The sequence below is a fragment of the Pan troglodytes genome, chromosome 5, assembly GCF_028858775.2.
Source record: "Pan troglodytes isolate AG18354 chromosome 5, NHGRI_mPanTro3-v2.0_pri, whole genome shotgun sequence".
Taxonomy (NCBI): Eukaryota; Metazoa; Chordata; class Mammalia; order Primates; family Hominidae; genus Pan; species Pan troglodytes.
In genome coordinates, this window is record NC_072403.2 from 109,052,456 (window position 1) to 109,076,981 (window position 24,526).

Consider the following 24,526-nt stretch of genomic DNA (forward strand, 5'->3'; position numbering starts at 1 on the left):
CAAGTTGAAGACGGTAAATGTGGGGGATTTTATTGCCAATGAAAGTGACTCTTAGTAGAAAGGGGAGCTGGAAAGGGGATGGGGTGGGAAGGTAATCTTCCCCTGAAGTCTGGCCATCCCCTGTTGGACTCCTCTCTGAAGCTATGCTGTCAAGCTGTCCCTCTGAAGTCAAGCCGCTTCTCTCCAACTATAGTCGCTGACATTTAGCTGCTTCTTCTCCTCTTGATGTTCAGTCACTTCTCCTCTCTGCTGGCTGTGTCAGGGGTTTTTATGGGTACAGGATGGAGGGTGGGGTGGATCATGGGTGGTTTTGGAAAAGTCAACATTCCAGCATGAAACAGGAATGTATGTTCTCACTTTGGGCTGCGGTGCCAGGCTTGAGGGTGGGGCCCTCAGTGAGGACCCACCTTCTTCTGCCCAGAATTTCCTGCCTCCTGTCCCTATCAAAATTATTTAATATTCTATTTCTTTGCTTCATTCTTTCCTGCTAATTCCTTCAGACTCACATTCACATTGTCTGGGAGATCTACTTTAATGTAAGTGCTGCTAAGAATAATTCATATCAAACATGTTGACTGAGATGTTAGATATACTTCATTATGCTGGTGTGTGGGAAGGTTTGCCAAACTTAACTATTAAGTCACACTAATTAAATTACTTTAGGTGCTCCATAAATGAATTGTGGTTTTTTCATTGATGATTTTTTTTTTCCTGAGATGGAGTCTTGCTCTGTCGCCCAGGCTGGAGTGCAATGGTGCGATCTCAGCTCACTGTAAGCTCCGCCTCCCGGGTTCAAGCAATTCTCCTGCCTCAGCCTCCCGAGTAGCTGGGACTACAGGCACGTGCCACCACGCCCAGCTAATTTTTGTAGTCTTAGTAGAGACAGGGTTTCACCATGTTGGCCAGGCTGGACTCAAACCCTTGACCTCTTGATCTGCCTGCCTAGGCCTCCCAAAGTGCTGGGATTACAGGCGTGAGCCACCATGCCTGGCCCTGATGAATTTTTTTAATTTAAAAAAAAAAGGAGAATTTCTTAAAACTAAAGCAGGTACATTGTCATAAATAACAAAATGAAACAATATTCTTTATTATTTAATAATAAATATATAATTTTATTTATAAAATTATTATAAATAACAAAATTAAACAATAATTTTTATTATGTATGACAATGTACCTGCTTTAGTTTTAAGAAATTCTCTTTGCTCATATCAAAATGTTATAACTCCTTTCCTTCTTAGAAGAGATCTGAAAGGAATAAAAAGGTTAGGATTACATTCTGCTATTATGTTCATAATACAAAGATGATCTCCTCTATATTCTGTTTTTGTGTAAATGACTCTAACAAATTTCCAGTATCTTACATGTGCAAATTACAACTGTCTTCAATGTAAAAGTTAATTGAGAGAAAAATTAATAGGTTAGAATCTTACTTTTTCTTTTCTTGCTTCCTGACTGTTATACCTACTAAAGGGATGTGGGGTGGGAGGGGGAGTCTTTTCTTTCTAAATCATTCTGCTAGTGTTATGTTGATTTTCTCTCAAGTACACCCTGTGGTCTCAGATGATCACATATTTTCTTACGTTACTCATATTGATACAGCACCTTGGCTTATGGGTTGACATATATTACCTGAGCTTTGATGACACCTCCCACCATTGACATTTCCTGGTGGTGGGGTGTACTGAGCCTCTTATGCATGAAACATAAGGGAACAGGCTGTCTCACAACAGTATTTTCATTCTTTGAAAATCAATTACTGTTCACCCCAAATGGTATCTGAAGCCCCCATCAGTGTTGCTTCACATTGTTTCTTACCCCTACAGCAATGTCTTGAGTGCTTTTGTGTCTTTGCTGAGACAGAAAAAAAGTTCCTCACATGGGCTTCAAAATATTCCAGTTATACTGTTTGTAAGAAAGTTTGTATTATTACCTGCCTGGAAGAATACAGGTAACCTACCTATATGCTGTTGCTTTCTCTCTTTCTTTCTTACCTTTGTGTCTCCTCTCATCTCACTTCCCTCTGTTTCAGCTAGCTGTGAGGTGGTTGGAACACAACTGCCACTACCAGTACATGGACGAGCTCCTGCAATACATCCGCTTTGGCCTAATGGATGTGGATACTCTCCATACAGTTGCCCTGTCCCACCCCCTTGTTCAAGCAAGTGAGACTGCAACAGCCCTTGTCAACGAGGCCCTGGAATACCACCAGAGCATCTATGCACAGCCTGTCTGGCAGACTCGCAGGACCAAACCACGGTTCCAGTCAGACACTCTGTATATCATTGGTGGGAAAAAGCGCGAGGTCTGCAAGGTCAAGGAACTTCGGTACTTCAATCCTGTTGATCAGGAGAATGCTCTCATAGCTGCCATTGCCAACTGGAGTGAGCTGGCTCCCATGCCTGTGGGAAGGAGCCACCATTGTGTGGCAGTCATGGGGGACTTCCTGTTTGTGGCAGGAGGGGAAGTTGAGCATGCCAGTGGCCGGACGTGTGCTGTGAGGACTGCCTGTCGCTATGATCCCCGCAGTAATTCCTGGGCAGAGATAGCACCCATGAAAAACTGCCGGGAGCATTTTGTGCTGGGTGCCATGGAGGAATACCTCTATGCAGTTGGGGGCAGAAATGAACTGCGCCAGGTTCTGCCTACAGTTGAGCGATATTGCCCCAAGAAGAACAAATGGACTTTTGTTCAGTCCTTTGACAGATCCCTTTCATGCCATGCTGGATATGTGGCTGATGGTCTTCTTTGGATATCAGGTAGAACATACCTCATGTTGGATTTATCAAAACACACTTTCATTGTGGTATATATTTAAAAGTCAAGCTTTAATACTTGGCCATGTGTAATTGAAAGATTGAACCAAGCATGCCATTTTAGCTAATTAACATTCATTTATTGAGCACCTACTCTAGAGAGCAATGTAATTGGAAATAATACGCCTTTCTGTGACTTTCTGAGTGACTAATGGAATAAAAATTCAAGGTGGAAATTGTTGGTCCATCACAACTGTTTTTTTCCTACCAGAACTTCTCCTGTCAGCTCTTGATTATTCATGGATTGTATTGCACAGCTTGTGGTTTATCTAGGTCCTTTGCTTTTTCTTTCACCCCTGGCTACCTGACTAGAGCCATTTCATCAAAGACAAGGCAAGAGAAGTATAAGCCCAGTTAATCCATTTTTCTGGGTATAGCAATAGGTATATATCCAAGTAATCACTATGCTGTGCATTGAGAGAAGGGATTTAAGTTACCAAAGCAAAGTTGTTGTTGTTGCTGTTTCAGATAGGGTCTCACTCTGTTACCCAGGCTGGAGTGCAGTGGTGCCATCTCGACTCACTGCAACCTCCACCTCTCAGGCTCAAGTGATCCTCCCACCTCAGCCTCCCAAATAGCTGGGACTACAGGAGCACACCACCACACCCAACTAATTTTTGTAATTTTTGTCGAGGCAGGGTTTCACTACATTGCCCAGGCTGCCCTCGAACTCCTGAGCTCAAGCAATCCACCAGTCTTGGCCTCCCAAAGTGTTGGGATTGCAGGCGTGAGCCACTGTGCCCAGCCTAAAACAAAGTTTGTTTGTTTTTAATTATCTGTGAATGGTAGTTACTTGTGCCATTCTAACCCTTCATTCCTATTTACTCTCCTATTTTTACTGATGGTACAATTTGAGCTCTAGTTTACCTTTTCATCTCTTTTGAAAACCTTTTCATTATGGAAAAAGTAGGGAGACTAGAATAATGAACCCCATGTACCCACAACCCAAAATCCACAGTTAACTACTCCTTGCCAATCTTGTTTTCTCTACACCCACAGACCTGTCACACCCCTCTGGGCTGCCTTTTTGCTTATACAGAAGGAGTCTGTGAGGCATATGCTATCAACATCACATTATCAACATGTGTTTTCAATCTTAGTTTTGAGAAAGGCCCTAAGTGTTCTCCTTTGAAAGGTTTTTCTATCAGGAAGAAAGCTGCATTTTCTCCCAGTTGGAAGATACTCATATTGTAACCCAAATGGAACTTGTTGGATTTCTGTGTCATCAAGCACTAAGAGGAATAGAAAGGGTAAAAAACTTAAATATTAAGAATAACCCTGATGTTTGTACTTGGAAGAAATCATTACTTTTAAGTACACCTGCAAAGGCTTCTCAGCTTTCCTCAATAATCGTCTCTAGTGTTCTAACACCTGCTCTGACAAAATTCTCCCTTGCACTTCTTTAAATTCATTTGGACTTTGACTGTTTGTTCTTCTGCTGTCCTCAATAACCAGGAAGATAGTCACAGGCTCAGCTTCTCTGAGCGGTGCCTCAGTTATTGGCAATTCACTGATTTTTATTGACAGAACCTAGCTCACATCAGGGTTTAAGTGCTCAATAAATTAATGAATGAAGGGAAGACTAGGACTAAGGAAGCAGACAGATGCAGTGGACCCAACATTTACTGGCTCTATACCAAAGAAACATTAGAAACAAGTATGTATGTTAGTATATGTAGATATATTTAAATTAAAACCTCATTTATCTAATTACTGTTCCTTTTTCTTTAAATGTATATTTCAACAGTTAATAACCACCAAGACTATATTCTTTTAGCTGTGCTGGAGAAATTTCAAGCTAGGCAGCAAATAAGTCTTTGCTAACAGAAGGAACAGATCTGTACTTGTCTTGGATGGCAAAACAACGATGGGTTTATGAAATCAATGCCATTTATGTTTTCTCCCAATTGACATTCCTTCCATTGACTCATTTAGTTTCATATATTATTAATATACTGTATTCCTAAATTTTGCACTGCATTTTCTAAGTTTTGTATGAATTTCTCATAAATATTTTAATAAATATTCCTTGTGTTTTGGCTGTAAACCTAGCTTGTAAAAGAATGCTGGGGTTTCCCTTACATAGTCTTAAAGATATGATGATTTAATACCTTCTTCAGTGAGGCCTTAAGAAAGCACAGAAGCTCCTCTTAGACTCGCTAGATCCGTCGTCCTGGTATCAAGCTGACTTCCCTTTCAATATGTGTCTATATGTTTCCTTTTCCATTTTATTAAATCTATCAACCTATTACAGATCCTTATTGCTATCTCACTTTGTTTTTCTCCTACTGTGAAAGGAAATACATTTTCTTTGTTCTTCTTTTGCACTAATATATGCTGCCTCTGTTAACCAAACTTAATGAAAACAATCACAATTTTCTCAGGTTTGTTTCTCCCTACTGTGTACTTGAGATGAGAAACTCACTTTGCTGTGTACAGTACAATATCTTTAATTGGAAAGAAGAGGAAATCGCCAGTGACATTTCTAATACCTTCAGTCGTCTGCCTCTTTCCTCAGGCCCAGCTTATGATAAATCAATTGTGAATCTAACCATGAATAGGGAGGGGTGACTAGATTTGCTAATGGGCCCCTTAACAAAAATACAGGTATAGTTCACCCTGCCTATCACTGAGTTGGGAATGTAACCTGATTTATTGGAGCAGATGAAAATGTTTGAGGCTATTCCTTATCCTTTACCAAATAATCATGTATTTCCAATTTAATTGATGGGGATTGCGTCATTGGCATCCTTCTGGTATTTTGCAAACTTTGCCTGAGGTGGGGGTAGTATGGATTATAGAAGGTGGATTTTAGGGTCTTGGTTCTGCTCTCTAGAACACAGAATGAATGTTTCTTTAGAGACTTGACATTTCCAGCGTGCTCACTCCCTCTCCACACCTCTCCCCCATTTTGGTCCATTTTGGGGTCAGGAAATCTTGAAACCTGTTTATAGTTTTTAAAATTATGACAAGCCAAAAGGAATCCAGAAAATCATGCTGTGTGTACATATCCATTAGCATTTAATTAAAGATGTTAGAGTCGAATTTTACGGGCTCCTGTAGCGTTTGACATTGTGACCCAATTCACAAGTGTTCCATACCATTTTGATTTGAAATTCACAGTACCAAGGTAAAATAAGCTCTTAAATATCCTACAGCTGTGTTTTTAAAATATATGCTGTCTGTTGGAAGGTATAGTTTGTGAATTACTAAAAAGAACCTTTTTGTGTGTGTGAGGGAAAATTAATCCTGAGCTCATCATGAAGAACAGCTTATTTTTTTCATTTTCATCAAATGATAGCAAAATAAGAGGCTAACTGCAAAGTTAGTGCTTTAAAACTATAAAAATAAGACAAATGTTATTGCATTTACTCAAAAGCAATATTTAGTGCTTTCTTGATTCTCTTGGTGAATGCCACATCCTTGTAAAGTATAGTGCTGAGTCACAGATACATGAAATTAATTTAGCAAGCATACTTCCTGCCCTCTAGGAGCTGGCAATCAAATAATTTTTCAGATATTTCATTAAGGAAAGGACATTTGTTAAGGCTTAACTCCCTAGAAGCTATGTGTATTTTCATCTTGATTAAATCTATATGAAGTTTGCATTGCCCCATTTTAAATAACTTTAATTTATTCAAAGCTACTGACAGGACTTGGGTTTTTCTAGTATTAATTAAAATAATGTAAAATTTTATTAACATTTAAAAATATAATTGCCTTATCTTTTTGCAGATATTGTTTTACTTACATCTTGAGAATTGTAGACAAAGGCCGGGTGCAGTGGCTCACGCCAGTAATCCCAGCACGTTGGGAGGCCGAGGCGGGCAGATCGCCTGAGTTTAGGAGTTCGAGACCAGCCTGTCCAGCATGGTGAAACCCCATCTCTACTAAAAATACAAAAATTAGCCAGGCATGGTGGCGGGCGCCTGTAATCGCAGCTACTTGGGAGGCTGAGACAGGAGAATTGCTTGAACCCGGGAGGTGGAGGTTGCAGTGAGCCGAGGTCACACCACTGCACTCCAGCCTGGGCAAGAAGAGCAAAACTGCATCTCAAAAAAAAAAAAAAGAATTGTAGACAAAATATTGGGAACTAACAGCAGGCATAGCAGAGGCTGAGTTGTGGTAAGCTGAGACCACAGACCGTGGTCACACACACACAAAACTTGTGCTGCATTTCTTATCCATGATGAGATGCTGAGCTCAAGTTCCTAACCTCTCCAAGTCCTGTTCCGGGATAGTGCTGGAGCATTAAAGTAGCATATAGTAGAGGGAACAGACTTTTAAACAGGTAATTAGAGGGTGACAGCAGAAGTCTTTCCAAAGTACAAAAGTAGTGCAAAGCAGGGAGTGACTATTGCAGAAGGAAGGAAAGGTAGCACCTAAAATAATTGAGGAATCATTTTAACCCTGGGGGTGCCTAACTTAGCTGCGGGTCCATTGGCTACTTTCTATTATCCATTAACTCCTCCCTGTCCTCCCACTTGAACTTCATGGTCCAATCACTTCAATAATTATCTTGTCCTCTGGGAAACATGCAGTGTTTGACAAACCCAGTAATCTGCTTGTTCTGTCCCTGTACCTAGGTGGCTCTACCTGTGGGAGGAGGACAATTAGCAGAAGGGCTTGGTATGGGTATATTCTCAGCACATCACGCACAGTGGCACTCTCAGCCCTCTCTATCCCCTACTGCTACTCTCTCACCCCTTTCCTTCACTGGCTGGAACTTCTTCACTTTCCTCAAAACCCCCTCTTCTCAGACTCAGAGAGAAGATCTTTCCTTTGGTTTCTCAGAGCAAATCTAAGTGAGATAATAGGAGGAGGAGGCAGAGAGTGTGACAAGAGAGATGGATAAGAGTTTGTCTGGAAAGGGGCTAAGGGCAGAAGTTTAGGAAACACTACAGGGATATCAAGGTCCAAAATATTTCCACTGCATTTTTTAATTGGGAAAATTGTAGTGAAAGCAGTTTCAGGGAATTGGAAGAAGGTGGAAACTAGAATACAGTAGTTTAAGGTATGATTGAAAAGTGAGGAAATAGAAACCCCAGGTGCAGACTACTTTGGCAAAAAGTTAGGATAAAGCCTTTCTTAGTCTAATACTAATGAACAAGCATATTTTCTAAACTTCATTCCCCGAATCTGAGCTTATCAGACAACTTTCCAATTAACAGTCTGGCTTCCTGTATACATATAGGGAGAGAATGTGCTGTTTTTAGTTGTTCACATATTTTAGTTCATGTAACAGCCTCATTTTTTCATTATAAATTAATAAATAGCATTTTGGCTTTAGTAAGAATAAAGGAGATTAAGAAGGAAAGAAAGGAAGAAAGAGGGGAGTTGGCTGAGAAAAGGAAGCAAGAGGGGAATTTGGCTGAGTAGCTAGAAGACGAAATCCAGAGGTGAAGGAGGGATTTTGTTTGTTTAAGGATGCAAGTGCACCGAGCATATATATTACTAAGGAAAGAGAGTGAAATTGAAGGTGTAGGGAGGAGGGGCATCCATTTGGCTGGTAAACGCTGAGAGCATTTCCCAGGTACCAGGAACAGTGAAGAGTCCTGAGGATACAATATTGAAAACAGACAGTGTCCTGAAAGGCAAGGAACTGGGCAGGGGTTAGGTCTTGAACATGAGAAGGGAAGGACCCTTAAGCCTGGAGGGAAGGAGATAATTATGGGTGTGAACCTAGGTAAGCTCACAGGTGAGGGGCAGGAACCTGAGGAGGTTTCTTGTAGATTGATTCAAATGAGAAACAGGTCTGTCGAGATTGTGCCTGTCAGGACTAAGTAGAGGGCCTGAGGAGAGTGACCTTGGAATAAGCCTCTGAGAGAAAACAGAGGGAATTAACAGGTAAAGAAAAATAGGTGTTCAGAATCCACACTAACCTTGGAAACCACAAAACTGTAGTGGCTCTGTTTTCAAATTTCTGTCGTTTTATGGTGCTCAGCAGAGGACTGAAGAAGGCAGATCTGTGGATTCACTCATGATGAAAGGTTATGAGACTGGAATAGTCCAGAGAATCCTCCTGGAAGGAGTTCAGCAAGCTAGGATCTCAGTTAGGTGAGAGGCAAGAGCTGAAGATTTGCTTGAGGGAGAAAAGTGTGTGTTGTGGGAGTAAGTAGTAAGAGAATGCCCCCTTGTTGTCCCTGGAGGCGGCCATGATGTGAGGAAGCCACTTGCCTGGTAGAGGTTAGGAGGTGGATAACTTGGCACATCCACTTAAAAGTTCCTAGTGAATTAGAATGTCCATGAAGAATTAAATCTTTGTTGCTTTAGATCCTAGCAACCAGCTGCCACCAGAAGTTACTTTTTCTTTTTTTCACTTGTGCCCCAATCTTTCCTACCCCCCATCTGAAAGAGATGAAAACAAAGCTACTCTAGTATTGAACTGAGGTGGAAAACAAACAGAAATGTAGTATTCTACAATGCTTGTTAGAGAGCTAAATGATTTAAAGGAAAGAAAGCAATCAGATCACCTACATTCTCCAAATAATTAACAAAGCTTTCATCCTAAACTGTCTTACCTGTATCCCGAATAAGTTGCACTTTGTTGATTTACCCTCACATCACTGCCCAGGAAATGAGGCTTGAAGAGGTTAAATGACTCCGCAGATCACACAGCTTATAGCTGACAGAGTTAGAATTTGAACTCTGTGTCTCTGGTTCTTTAGACCATGCTTTTCCCACCAAACCACACAGGTTACCAGTTGTTTATCATGACAGTGAAGGTCTGCAAAATAGATGCTTAAATTGTAAAAAAGAACTTCCAAATGGCATAAAACTGAAAGTAAATGATACACAGAAGCAGAGTGCTATCTGGGGATTTGTTTAGAATCAACAATCATTGATTGTCCTTAATTGCTTAACTGTCCATCGTTCTCAGGGGAGAGAAGAGACACATAATGTCTTTCTGCGATTTTACGGTTCAGTTTCTATAATTTAAAATGTAAAGAGAAAGGTGATAAAATGGAACTACTCTAAAATACTTTGGTGTAGATTAGAAATTTTTTTCTGAAAGAATTACATACTACAGGAGTCTAATGGCCTTTAAAATTGGTGTTGTAAAGTTTTGTTTTGTTTTGTTTTGTTTAGTGTCCAAATCATTGGCTACAAAACTCTTCTCACGGAGAGAACCCCCTTCGTTTAGATGATTGATTTGTGTCTAACTAGATGGGTCTAGTAAAAGACGGTAAACTAAATGGTGAGCTGTATTGTTCTACTAAAGAATATGTGAACAATATCATTTGCTTTATTCCCAAGAGGAGAGAAGATGGTTAAAGCTACACCATAGAAATAGGGAATGGCTGAAGAACTTAGCTGATGGTGGAAGGGAGATAAAAGATCCAAGAGCACAGCAAAGCTGGGACATGAAAGACAGACAGAGGTGGCCTTGAGAGTTTGACCCTGCTGGGAATGTGCAAAAATATTTGGAGGCAGGATTTCAACTTTCTACAGAATGAGGAATGGGAGTTAGAGTGAATATTATTGAGATTAAAAAGGGCAGGTGAATCTAATTGATATCTGCATCATGGTTGATTTCACCCCCATTTTATCATTTCATTTATTTAAAACAATACATAATGCATACTTTACATATTTCTGGGTCACAAGTTTGTACCTATTTGCTCTAAATGACATAATTTCTATTTTCAAATGCAGCAACCCTGCCTTTATAGGTATTTTGTAAATTAGAGACTTTGCAGGTTTTGAGTATATTAAGTACCCATCATCTGTGTGGGTTCCTCAAGTATGACAGAAATAACATGGATACTAGTTTTAATTTAATGCATGGATTATGTATGCTTCTATTCAAGATGCCAACTTAGTAGAAATATTCTTAGCTGTAATTGTTTAGTATTATAAACATCCAGAAAATATGGACAGTCTAATGTCATATAAAAATAGGTAAGTTTGGTTTTGCATTTATTATAAATGTTCCTATGGTATTACTTCTTTTAAGGGCTAACAATGAGTGTAGCCCTCTAAATAGTGACTAATAGGAACTTGCACTTAATGGCAGTTTGTTCTTTAGGTAATTAAATTGTAAGCGTGAAGTTATAGTCTTTCAAGAACTGGAGAAAGTTTATGGAAATGGTAAGAAATTTTTATAAACAGCTACAGGATTGTAGCAAACTTCCCTCTGTGGATTGTCTCTATGCTGTACACTGTAGTTCATCTGAAACCTATGAGGAATGTATCATCATCACTGTTTTGCATATGAGGAAGCTGAGCATGGCTGTGTTAAATGGCTTCCCCAAGGATACAGTCATGTAGGACCCATGTTAATGCCACAGCCTGTCCTGAAACTCTTCCCTTAGACTAGTGTGAACCTGGCCACTGCAGGTCTCCAAGACAGTTGCAGAGAACTTGAGATGGTTTTCCTCAATCCTGAATTTGCTGGCAGAATTCCAACCTGGAGCATGCTCCTCCACCCTGCGTGTGGGGATCAGTTCTTTGCATCCCACTCTGTCCTGGTAGTGCGTTAGCACTGCATTACGACCCGTAGACATCTACTCCTGGAGTTTACTCTATTTACCAACAGAGGTATTTTTTGTCATTAAAAAAAAAATTAGCAGAGCCATCAGACTTGACCCAGTCTGACCATGTACAATGAGAGCAGTTTTTCTACACACTCTATTTTATGAGCACTGCCGGCATTGACCAGTTGTTGCTTTTGAGTAGAATATGAGTTTGAGAGTCAGTGATCTCAGTAGCAGAGACAAAGGTTGCTTGTTTGGCAGTCGCTTGTCATCTCTCCAGTATGCACTCATCCATTTGTCACAACATTTTGTGGTGAGTTGTACAGGGAAGCTTAAGAAAAATGCTTTTCTCCTGTCTTGATGATAGAAAGCATTTCTCACTGTTGGTAGCATGGTGGTAACTTTTCATTCCTTCTGGCAGTTTTTAAAGACTTATTTGACTTTGGGGGACCTTGCAGTATATCTTTAAGTCACAGTTCAAAAGTATAAGACAGGGTTGCTCATTTTCAATTTTGGCTGAAAAGTCTTAACTTTCACTGTGGCACTTCAAAGTTAGAGAAAACTTGGTTTTAAAAATGGATGCTGATATGAGATGGCATATTTAATGACAGATGTATCTATAGAAAGCTGTTAAGATGCAGATTATCCCCCCTGGGGTGGGGGAGGGAGATCAAAACTGCCAATCTATAAAATATACTCGATAGAGGAAGGCATGGAATCTATCTTTGCAAGTGCTTTGATTGCAGGGGACAGTATAGCAGCATGTGGCATCGTAACCCAGAGCAGACAAATCAGCTTGATGACTTTCAAAGCCAGGAATACTGCTGCAGGCAAGGGTACTCCAGTCTAGGAGAAATTAAAACATATAGAGACTGTTATTAATTCCATATCTATTTTTGTATAGTCAAATCTGTATGCAAATCCTTAGCATCTCATTTCAGCAGATTAATCTAAAAGCGAAGAGTGTTATGTGAAGGGAATGTAATGATAAAGCCCTGCAAATGAGTAACACTGCTAAAGAAATGTGGGCTGCAAACTGGGATGCTTTTTAAAAATGTATTTTAGTATTGAGAGAAAAATGATTTTTATTTATATGCTCATTTGTAAATTATTTCAAAGGGGAAGGCAAGAGAACCAGTTTCCAAGGTTTTTCTTTGCAATCCTGACTTGGCAAAAATTGCAGCACTAGGTTTGTTAGGCACCTCCTGTGGTTTAACATTCTAGAGGGAATCTATTAATATCAAATAACTGGGACTTTAATTTTTACTCCCAACTAGTAACTTAATATCTCATTTCTAAACATTGTCATTTGAGTGAAAATTTGTATGTAAGGGTAAAGAATCTAATTACTGAGTGCAGATTAAGAAGAAAATGTATTATAGATGCATTTGTGGAAGACAGTAAATAATAATTCTGAAAAGCATAGAGATAAATTGTATGCCCTGCTTGGGAGAGGGGATGTAATAGCTACATTCTAATCCATTGGTTGTATGTTTAATCTATAATGGGCAGAGTCTGATACATACAGTAGTGTAAGTATTTTCAAATAGTGTCATAAAACAGATAGTTTACCACAGTAGATATTAATTATGTCCCATATTTCTAAAACAAGTAGAGAAACTTTTGAAGTCTTTAAATGATGGGTGGAGCTTTGCCCTCGGTTCCATTTCAGTTAGAGAAGTGATTGTAGGCAAGCTGGACATTAATCTGGTGGTTATGGCTCAGATCAAAAGCACTAGCAATTATTTTAACCCTGAAGACTTGTGAAGTCTCAAGAGATTAAATTATTCTTGTGTGGTTATGCTGAGAAAGAATTATTGAACATTCTGTTTTTAATCACACAAGAAAGGGAAGGTTGGGAGTAAAAGCAAACACAACCCTATATTTATTTTGACACACATCTTGACTATATAGGCATTTCAGCCTCAGCTTTCTTAAGTGTGTTTTCCTTTCCTCTGATTTCATTTTTAAAATGAGATATTCGATGAGAAATCCAGAGAAGACTTTCTTTGAGGGCAGGAGGCTCATGTCTGTGTTCTTTGTGGATTTCTCTGCAGACAAAGCTTTTGTTGATCTTTAAAATCTTAAATCTTCAAGCTTCTGAGAGAATTTTAAAAATAGTCCTCTAGTTAATAATAGCCAAAGCCAATTATATGAAAGATATAATCTCCCTCCTGGGGTTGAGTGAGAGAGTAATGATTGGCCTGGATAGGTTCCTTCCCCTTTATGTATCCATTAGTTTTGATTGATTATTCCAGCTCAGTTAAGGATTAGACACTAATCCTCTGGATTCTTGTTGACTTGACTCCTAGCCATGTAGTTGATGGTGGTGACCTATTCAAAGTATTTGAACTGTCAAAGCAAAAACTGCACCAGATAAGGTTAAACAGAGAAAGAAGACTTTATTCAAGACTATAGCAATAGGAGAGAGAGATCAGAATACAGTCTGAAATCAATTCTATTAAGCAAAGTTTTTAAGAGGATGGTTTTTAAGCACTGGGGTGATTTAGTAGAAAAGTACTGAAGAACATTTCAGAGGAGCTTGATTAATGGATGTGTTGTACCCATGCAGTTATTTCTGAGTTGACAATTTTGGTCTCTGTGATTAGGCCATCTGTGTTTGGTGCAAATTGGTGTCTATCACAGTTAGGGTCCTTGGGAGACCGAGGTTGCAGTGAGCCGAGGTTGCGCCATTGCACTCCAGCCTGGGCAACAAAAGCGAGACTCTGTCTCAAAAAAAAAAGTTACCGTCCTACCTTCCCATAGAGGCTGGGATATAGAGCACTATCTTCCTTGATGATTACATTTCAAAGGGATGGCTCTCTGGACTTTAAGGAAGATATTATTGGGTTATAAAACTCGGCAAGCAGCTTTTAAAATGATTTACATCTCAAAGAGGGAGAGAAAGAAGTTATGATTACAAGTTTTCTAAAGTAAGTAATCTAAGAAAAGGGAGGTCAAGGGGCCTAGAGTCAGGAAGCAACCTATTTAGTTTAGTTAAGCTGGGGGAATGTTAAGGCCATCTTGGTCAGTATTTTAACAGTGTTTGTTTTTTAAATTCAAATAATTCTAGTAGGAAACTTTTTTTAGTCTGGCTTAATTTTATATCTTTATTGAAAAATTAGCTGCTTCTTTGTGATACTGATTAAAATAAGAATATTATTCATTTTACACCAGTGTCTAGAACTACATGTAAGGCAATATTTCTAAAGATAGATTTCTTTGGTCCCATATCCTTGATATTTTATTATCTAACATTTAATATCTATTGGTGATATTTTCTTACTATGCTGTTTTATGTTTTTTTTTAGAGTTTTTCCACTTAATGGTAAAACTTAAAGCAAAATGAATAATTTCTGGGTTTTACAGGTCTCAGTATACACTACAAGTATGAAAAGAAGTATGAGGACAAATAAGAGAAACTTAGCTGGAAGTGTGATGATTTTTTAGTGGTTCTTGATTAGATGGGTCTCAGGTCTCTTAGATCTAAGCAGTTGTCAAGAGGGCTTCGAAAGAGTACACCACAATAGCAATTGCACTGAAGAGCCCTAGATTTGTGCTGCCCAGTATGGTAGCCATTAGCCCCATGTGACTTATTGAATCCTTGAAGCATGGCTAATCTGTACTGAGATGCGTTGTGTCAAATATACACTGGCTTTTGAAGACTTAGTATGAAAAAAAGAATATGAAATATATAAAATATCTTAATAATTTTTATGTTGATTTCATGTTGAAATGATAATTGTGGCTATACTGGGGTATATAAAATTTATTAAATTTAATTTCACTGTTTCTTTTTACTTTTTATGTGGCTACTGGAAAATTTATCATTGCATATGTGGCTTGCATATGTGGCTCTTGTTATATTCTATTGGACAGCACTGGCTTTAGATATTTTTTGATAAGTAATATCAAGAGATATCAAGATATCACTGTGTTAGAGTACAGATGTTAGAGCTTTGAAATTGACAGTTTAGTGAAGGACAAGGATTTTCCATATAACTATGTCCCTGGCATAAATTGTATAGAGATTTGTCTATGTGTACTATGTTCACTCTCACTCCCTAATACTTTGCCCCTCATTCTGGCCATGCAGAACAGCTTGTCAGAATTGGGGTCCTCTTGGTAATGTCAGCATACTTGTTGCTTGCTCTTAACTGGATTGCTTCTGAAATGTTTCTTGAAAATGAAACTGCTTCAACAATAAGCTTCTTAATTATGTCATGGGCTCACCATGAGGGTATACAAACAGATCCTCAGCAGTAGCTAATTTTCCTTTAATTGTATCTCATTCTTATGTTGGAATATCCTATTTCTTATTCATGAAAAGCTCTAACACATGTTAATCCATTACAGGTGGAGTAACTAATACGGCACAATATCAGAACAGGCTAATGGTATATGAACCTAACCAGGTAAGAATCATATAAGAACACCTCATTATCTTAATTAATGAATTTTAAAAGATTCCAGAGTAATTAGTAATTGGAATGCCAAGTCTACACACACAGATATGCATCTTAAGCTTATATAGAGAAAAGGAAGCATCTGAATAAACTGCTTTTTGGTTTCTTTTTTTGTTTTGTTACTCAAAACATTTCAGCTCCTCTAGTTTTGTGCTATACACAATACATCACCCTTTCAGAGTTCTGCATAATATAGAAATGATTTGAATTGTCCTGTTGCAACATCCTTCTGGAAGGGGCTGCCATTCTAGGAGGGGATCATGCTTATGGCTTATTCTAAAAAACAAGTATTAACTTAGTATAGCCCAAATGACCTAAAACAGTATCTAGGACAAGTCTAAAGTAGAAGTATGTGAAGAATTTGAGAGATGAGAAGTATCTGAAGGGTTTTCATCTAACAGCTGGGGGTTGAATATGCATATGGATGGTGCCTGTACCGTCTTTTGTCTACATTTCATGTACACCCAATTACTATTTTCCCCCAAAAGAAGTATTTTTATTCTCTTTTCCATATACTAAAATATGGATGAACCTTGGCAATTGTCTGCTGAATTTTGCCATTTCTATGATTTTGGTAATGTAAATATTTTTGATTATGACGGTATTCCAAAATGATTTGTAGGCTTAATATTCATCAGCTGAACGTAATGGGATATGACCCAACAGGTTGGCTTTGGCAGTCTGGGTTGGGACTGGCCACCAAATCTATGTCCCTAGTGGACTCAGTGTATTTGGTATCTTTTTATTTTAGCAATTACTTGATTCTGTATTTAATGAAGGCATTTCTCTCTTTGCAAAGTGTGTTTCCTGATGTCATTAGAAGCTGTAGATTTCAGAGACCAAATGTCCATGGGTCAGCTGTCTCAAGAGGGATCGTTAATTGCAGTTGCTTGAGTTTGGTGCACACGTGGTTAAAGAGGAAGAAGGTGTTAACATTTCTCAAATGAGTTCTGTTTCATGTTTGTACACACATGCTCTTTTAAAAAATTCTGCTGGCATATTGTTTACGGTGGGTACTGGCAAACATCACATCTGCTTGCATCTTGCTCAGAATCTCAATAACTCTATCATTCAGCCCTGGTGCTTATTTCTCTTCTAGGCCTTTGTGGAGAGTCGATAATGCCTGCCATCTGCCACAGAGCACATTGCTACCTGCCAACAGGCAGGCTGGGGTGACCTCTGCTTCCCCACCACTGATTAGTATTCACATGCTAGCTTATTAGGAATGACCCCACCAGGCCTCTCTGTTTCTTTGCCTTTGCAGCGGTTGGTGGCTCACCTGGCAGGCACTGCAGTGAAGGAAGCTAAAGATATAATCAGGGGATGCAGGCAGGCTTTGCAAACCAGATGGCATCCATAGTCTGGTGGCAGGGGACTGGACTGCTAATGCAAACATTGATTCCTAATACTGTAATGGGTTGTTTCATAGAAAACACCTAAGAAAAGCGTCCTCAGAGTTTTGAGTTAAATACATTCATGTGTAATGTATTATAGATATTAGCAAAATAGCTGAAAGGCAGGCTTGACTATTTTATTAAAGAAGACATTTGATTGGAAGGAAATTCTTATTATATGTTCGAATGGGGGAACAGATAAATGCAAGCTTTTCAAGCCGTACAAATCACTTCTTTTCTTGAGTGTATCTTTAAAAGAGCTAGTCTATATGCCTATTAGTGAGTGGACCAATTTTTATACAAAATGTTTATTGTTGTTGTGTCTTGCTTCTTCCCTTACAGTTTTGTGAAATGGTGAAATTCTATGTATTCAAAACATCGTATGACTTTTTTTCTGGCCGAAATCCAAATTTTTCTTGGCAAAAAGGAATCTGGGTTCTTCCTGTATGCTTAGTGTTTATGTAGAAAGAAAACTGTTAGGGTTATTTACCTGTCCATTACTTTCTTTACTTATCTGTCCATTACTTAGTTGAGATTTAAAATTAAAGTCATATTTGGTCTTCATTTAATTTTACAATGAGAGCCTTATTTTAAGAAAGGTTGGGCATACTCTTCCCATTACTGAGGGTGAACAGGAACCAAATATTGAAGGTTTCACTATTCCCTAAAGTTATCATATAAAAAAGTCTTCCAGCAGGGTGTGGTGGTTCACACCTATAATCCCAGCACTTTGGGAGGCCGAGGTGGGTGGATCACCTGAGGTCAGGAGTTTGTGACCAGCCTGGCCAACATGGTGAAACCCCGTCTTCACTAAAAATACAAAAATCAGCCAGGTTTGGTGGCACTTGCCTGTAATCCCAGCTACTCGGGAGGATGAGGCAGAAGAATTGACTTGAACCTGGGAGGCGGAGGTTGCAGTGAGCCGAGATCATGTCACTGCACTCCAGCCTGGGCAACAGAGCAAGACTCTGTCTCAAATACAAAACAAAACAAAACAAAACTTAGTCTTCCACCAAAACAAATAAATGTGTTCCTAGAAATAACCTTTCCCAATTTGGCAAAAGATGTGACTGTTAATATATTAAAGGTGGCTGATAAAAGGAAGTGTGGGTGGTTTGTTGCTGAACCAAATCTTAGCTCTTCCACTGATCTCAGGAGGTTAATTTTGGAAAGAACAGCAAAGCCATTACCCTAGCTTATCTAGCGGCCTGAGGTACCCAATGATTATCATCACATCATTTTGAAAAAATGAATATGTATTGAACATTTTTCATGTGCATTTTTCTAAGTGCTTTATGTGTATTAGCTCATTTAATCTTCACAATAGGCTTATCAGGTAGGCATTATTATCCCCATTTTACAGATGAGAAAACTGGCACAGAGATATTAAGTAAATTGCTCAAGATCACATACAAGTTATAAACCCAGGTAGTCTGGATCCAGAAACTATTTTCTTAATCATTGCACTACTGTATACAGTATACCTAGCCATGTGCTTTCACTCTTAATGAATTTGCATGAGTAAATTCTCTGAATTGGGTGAGATAAACATCATGAAAATTTCAATGTTCCCCTGATGTAATTCAAAATGCACTATAAAATGCAACACAAACTAGAGGAGATGCCATGTGTAAATCGCAAAAAACAATTGGAATATGTGGCTCTTTTGTACTTGTTCTCATGTAAGAAGCCCATACCTTTCAATATATATAAACAACATTCAAACAGAATGTTGATCTATTGATTGATAAACATTAGGGTTCTCACTACTTATGAGGCACTCGTTGCTGTTTTCTGACATGGAGGTCTTCTACTAACAGAATACACTTAAATTTCTTTTTTCAGAATAAGTGGATAAGCCGTAGCCCCATGCTGCAGAGAAGGGTCTACCATTCCATGGCTGCTGTACAAAGGAAGCTTTATGTTCTTGGAGGCAATGACCTAGACTACAATAATGACCGGATCCTTGTGCGCCATATAGATTCTTACAACATAGACACTGACCAGTGGACACGTTGTAATTTCAACCTGCTGACTGGCAAGTACCTTTGATTAAGTAAATCAGGAAAAGTAGATTCAAGAAGTCACCAAACTTGTTTCGTAGACATCTTTAGGGCATCACTAAATATTAAGTGCATAGTTGTAGAAGAACCTGCATTTATTAACCAGAAAGGTGTGTATCATTTATGTTCTAACAAAACTGGACTCATTTAGGTAGCTGAGCATCTAGTTTCTCAGGGCCTATATTACTACCATTATGCACATCCTCATATGGCTGAGAGGCATGTCAAGTCCATTATCATCCATCAGTGTTAAGATGGAACTCTGATACAAGTAGGAGGAACCAGACACTGAAGGATTTAATAACTCTTTACAGAAGGAATTTATTGTTTACTTCTCACTGCTTTTAGTCTTATTTCTTGTGAGTTCAGGAGTTTAGGAGCATGGTCTTCATTATTTGTCACTGTCAAGTATTGTTTCTGGGAGTATTCTCCTAGAAATGAAACCCTTAAGTGGTTCTGTACACAGGAGTTTAGCTGCATTTCTGGCCACAAATACCCATCCAAGCATTTACCACAGAGCAACATTAGGTATGGACCTTCCTCATCCCAAAAAAGGATGAAAGTAACACGGTGAACAACTTACCCCTCATGTTTCTTTATGGAGTGAATAACTTTTCCCCCTTGTCAGCTGGCATTGTTAACATCTACAAGTGATCAGATCCCTTCCATGTCTGCTCAAATAATAGGAAAAATCACAAACTGAAAATGGTAGGTTGGGTTAAGACATTTTAATATGCTGAGTGGGCACTCAATCCCTTGCAGCTGCTGCTGGGGGAGGCAACGCTGGGAATCTAATCAGAGGTTTAGATGCTTGTATTGAGCTCCTGTTTTTGCAAAATGATTTTTGAGGCCCACTGGACAAGGACTTAGAAACTCTCTAAGTTTTAGCGGTACCTTAGGCCCTCGATTCTGGATCTGTGATTCTGCCTGCTGTAAGATCCAGCTTATTTATTACCCCAGTCAATCCTGTGTCAGCCCATCAATAAAAAGAGACTCTTTCACTCTGTGATGGCCTCCAGGGAAGAATATGTGGTAGTGAGTTATTCTGTCTTCTTTTTGAAATGGGAGGGGAAACCTTTCATCATTTTGGCGTGTCAGCATCTAGGGATTATCCAGGCTGGTCCCAGCTCAGGAACTTTAATATAATCTTTAAAATGTTGGGTATGGAAAGAAAGGTAGGGTAGCAAGTTGATCAATCTCTTCTGCCGTTTGTCTTCATTTGGGGCATGCTAGGGGCATGGCTCTGCTTTATTGGCTTCTTGGGGTTGCAGCTGTTACTTTACAAATGTAAGCACTTGTCTAAAAAGCATTTGCGGGTATAGAAGATGTGTTTGCATTTCTATAATATACCTTATTTCCACCACTGTAAATTAATGGCATGTGACATAGCATAGAATTCAGTTCTACATGGCTTACTATTGCTGTATTTAATGCTGTACTTACTAACTTGGCTGGCTAATAAGTGTTTTGGCCTGGTTCTGACCCGACAGATTCATTCTCTGAGAAATAGTGCTTAATTTTTCTGAGTACTGGGAGGCAGTGATTAGTTGCTGCAAAAATCCCATGGAGTATACAAATGTGCCACAAAGGAAAATTGTATCCCTCAGTGGCAAAAGGGTTAATTAAAATATGTAAGAAATGGATTTTTTTTCTTTTTATTCAATTCTCTTTACTTTAGGCCAAAATGAATCTGGAGTTGCTGTCCATAATGGGAGAATATATTTAGTTGGTGGATATTCAATTTGGACAAATGAGCCTCTGGCTTGTATCCAGGTGAGTGGTAGAAGTTCCTTTTGAAGTCTGTTCAAGTGGTTCAGCGAGGTTACATTTTGCAATGCTGCTACTGAAGAAAGAGATATTTATGTTTAGAAAGAGCCTTAACGTCCCGTTTTTTGTGCAACTAGTTCAGCCACTAAACTTCATCCTGTATCCTAAAAATGATGCCTAAATAAATTATTGAGCCCTATTAAAAATAAAAATGAGGATGAATTTTGAAAAATATATGTAATATATATTGGAAACTGGGAAACCGGGATAGCGTTCCCTTTCTCATAAACCAAAAAATTCTAAAAATCTTTGGCAATAGTTCCTTCACATCCCCCAAGCTTTACAAATACTTCCTTTCCACACCATTGCCTTATTTTCTATATTACAGTTCATTCATTCCCACAAATGCCACCTACAAGGGTGTTCTTCCTTCATGGCAGAGGCTGTGAGCAGTAGTGGTTTATGACTGGTCTGATAGGGACAGCCTCTGTCCCAAAGAATAGCCCTGGTGCATCAGCATATGAGCAGCCCAGGCTGGGCAAGTTGCCAGCTGGACCTTTCAGAAGAGCAATAGCCCTCATTGATAGACACATTCATAGTATTATTCCTATTATTATTTTACAGTTATTACCATAGTTTTCTCTTTTACATGTTCTCTGATAAAATATTGACATGTATTAGCCCTGACCTTTCTTCCTGACCTCCAGAAAAGTATATCCTTATAACTACTTTTATTATCTAATCGCATCTTTATGGGAAGATTTTTAACAACTGCATCAATATCTTTAATAGTTGCAGAACTGTTCAACCTTTTTATTTCTTTTTCAGTCACATCTCATAAAGTACATATATTTTCAAGAAAATTCCATGTTGTCTAAGTTTTCAAAATTGCTAGCATATAGTTGTTGTGTTATCCTTAGTTATATCTCCCTTTACATTCATAATATTGTCTCTTCTTCTCTTGATTTGTCTTGACAGAGGTTTGTCTGGGGAATTTAAAGTACTTCTATTATTCATATAGATGAAGATAAAAAAGTCAGCAAGGGTAAGGTAGATATGGAAAATATAATTAACAAGCTTGTCTGAATGGATATGGGTTCTGATTGAGCAGTTGGAAAGACTGTATTTTTCTTAGCATACATGGAACATTTACAAAAACCAGTCATGTACTAGGGTTAGGGTTAAGAAAACTTTAGTTAAAAAAATTAAGTATTGTTTAGTATTATGTATCTCTAATACAATGCAATTAAGTTAGAACTTAACAAAAAAAAAACCCCTACATAACTGGAAATAATAAAACACATTGCTATATAACTTATGGGTTACAGAAGAAGTCATAATGGAACTCAAAAAAATTCCCAGAACTGTGATAATAAAAACAATATACAGCAAAGCTTGTGAGATATAGCTTCATAAGTTAGAAAATGAACCAAAAAGTAATCTCAAAGAAAGTAGAAGAGGAGAGATGATAAAGATGAGAGAAAATTAATAAACTGGGAAACAAGAATACAGGAGAAAAGAATTATCAAAGCCACACACACATGAAGAGCCACATAAGACTTTAAGGGAGTTCACTGAAGGCTGCCTTGTACTGGTTTTAGTTAGTTAATGGAAAGCTGCCTTGGACTAGAGCTTCGTCCTGTCTTTCGGATAACAACAAATGAACAAACTTTTCTCTCAAAGAGTGCTTCTAGTCTTCATCCAAGCATGTATTTGGTAGTCCTTCATAGTCTTTTAGGTTTCTTTTTATTTTTTGCTTTTCAGAATTGGTAGAACTCAGAACTGGGCAACAGTTCTCTATAGTGCTGGAACACTGTTTTTTTAAATGGCTTTGGGACCCTTCATTTGATCACTTGCACAATGGAAGTAAGTTTGGGTTTATCATGAAATAAAATTGTAAATTTTAAATACATTTATGAGCATATTTCTACTAGTTTTAGTATCAGATTAGCTCAAGGAATAGAAAATGAGTGGAAATCATAACATAATGAGGAAATAAAGAAAATGCTGTATGTATCAAGTTTAGGAGATCAGAGTGCTGCCATAGTGCACATTTTTTCCACATCTCATATTTTGTTAACAGTCATGAATGTTAGTTTGTAAGACATAGAAACTTAAATAAAAAAAACTTCATAGTCGCATCATTTGTTTTTTGTCACCAAAGAATTTTTCTGTAAATGATCACTAATCATATACACTAATTAATTGCTAATGACATTTGGCTGTTTTCAAACAAATCTATCCACAAGAAATGAAGAGGTAAACAAATGCATATTTTAAACCACTGAGGATATTTGAGAGTATCCTCAGGATTATGGTGATTATCAAAGGGGATTCAATTATTTTTTTAAGTCAACACCTGTATTAGTGGAATAAGTTTCACCTCTGAGATTGTACAATAATATATTCTAATATATTTGCTTTTAAATAAAAGTCAGCATGATGGGTATTTCTGTGTTCCAGTAGCCATTTTGATGAACAGAATCAATCCTTTGGCAAATACTGTGTTTATTCCTTTGGCTGGCACACTGGTCCTACAAAGCACAGACAAATTTGTTATTATTTTTTTTTTTTTCCTGAGAGTGTCTTGCTCTGTCACCCAGGCTGGAGTGCAGTGGCGTGATCTTGGCTCACTGCAACTTCTGCCTCCTAGGTTCAAGTCATTCTCCTGCCTCAGCCTCCTAACTGGGATTTCAGGCATGTGCCACTATGCCCAGCTAATTTTTTGTATTTTTTAGTAGAGACGGGGTTTCACCATGCTGGCCAGGCTGGTCTCAAACTCCTGAACTGCCCACCTCGGCCTCCCAAAGTGCTGGGATTACAGGCGTGAGCCACTGCACCTGGACGATTTGTTACTAAGAGCCTTTACTATTAATAGGTAATAAGTATCCCTATAAGCATATGGATTATCACTTAAAGAGATGTTTGAAATAGAGGTATTCATGGATAGTGACATGTATCTTTCATTTTAGTTAATGACAGCTGGTTACAGGCTATATTATCATTCATTCTGAACTAAAGCTCCTTTTTTTAATGTTATGGATGACTATAGAACAATTGGTTTCAATACACTAACAGTAATAAATTAAATTGATGGTTGGAGAGAATAGCTACATGTTCAAAAGTAGGCCACTTCTTTACTACTTAAAGAACATCCAATAGAGGCAAGATGATGGGAGACTGGAATAGTATTTATGAGAAAATGCTTAACAGTGGAAATTCCTAAGTATGTCAGTGGGTTGAGAAGTACAGAAGCATAGTGGGGAAAAATCATATGCATACTAAAAATATAAAGGTTTAAATTTTTTGTGTCATCAGTCACAAATCTGTATAATATTTGGTCCAAGATTAATCCACAAATCATTAATCCAAGAGCATGGCTGATTAATGAAAGTCGTACTTAAATAGTTCTGAGATTGTTCTATTAACATTTGGAAGTACTAATTTTTTTTTGCCCTCAAAAGTACCAGCCAATAACTTCTCACTTAACTGTCCCTCTGGACCCTAATCCAAGCTCATTTAACTGTGATTTGTAGGATTCAA

The 24,526-nt window shown here is 38.3% G+C and overlaps 2 protein-coding genes across 16 annotated transcripts in view; one reads left to right on the forward strand and one right to left on the reverse strand.

Moving 5' to 3' along the window:
* KLHL32 (kelch like family member 32) overlaps positions 1 to 24,526 on the forward strand; it is a 244,703-nt gene that overhangs the window by 215,744 nt on the left and 4,433 nt on the right. For 9 of the 15 annotated variants that reach the window (XM_054686153.2, XM_063813290.1, XM_054686152.2 and 6 more), the window contains 4 exons: positions 2,033 to 2,759; positions 15,650 to 15,708; positions 18,999 to 19,191; positions 20,895 to 20,989. In XM_054686153.2, the coding sequence (XP_054542128.1) occupies positions 2,033 to 2,759; positions 15,650 to 15,708; positions 18,999 to 19,191; positions 20,895 to 20,989 (1,074 nt within the window). Of the gene's footprint in view, positions 1 to 2,032; positions 2,993 to 15,649; positions 15,709 to 18,998; positions 19,192 to 20,894; positions 20,990 to 24,526 lie in introns of those variants that run through there. The other 6 variants (XR_010158111.1, XM_063813292.1, XM_016956028.4 and 3 more) reach the window with 4 other exon arrangements.
* MMS22L (MMS22 like, DNA repair protein) overlaps positions 20,858 to 24,526 on the reverse strand; it is a 151,255-nt gene continuing 147,586 nt past the window's right edge. The window contains exon 25 of the mRNA XM_016956023.4: positions 20,858 to 21,059. Within this exon, the coding sequence (XP_016811512.3) occupies positions 20,954 to 21,059 (106 nt within the window). The 3' untranslated portion in view covers positions 20,858 to 20,953. The remainder of the gene's footprint in view (positions 21,060 to 24,526) is intronic.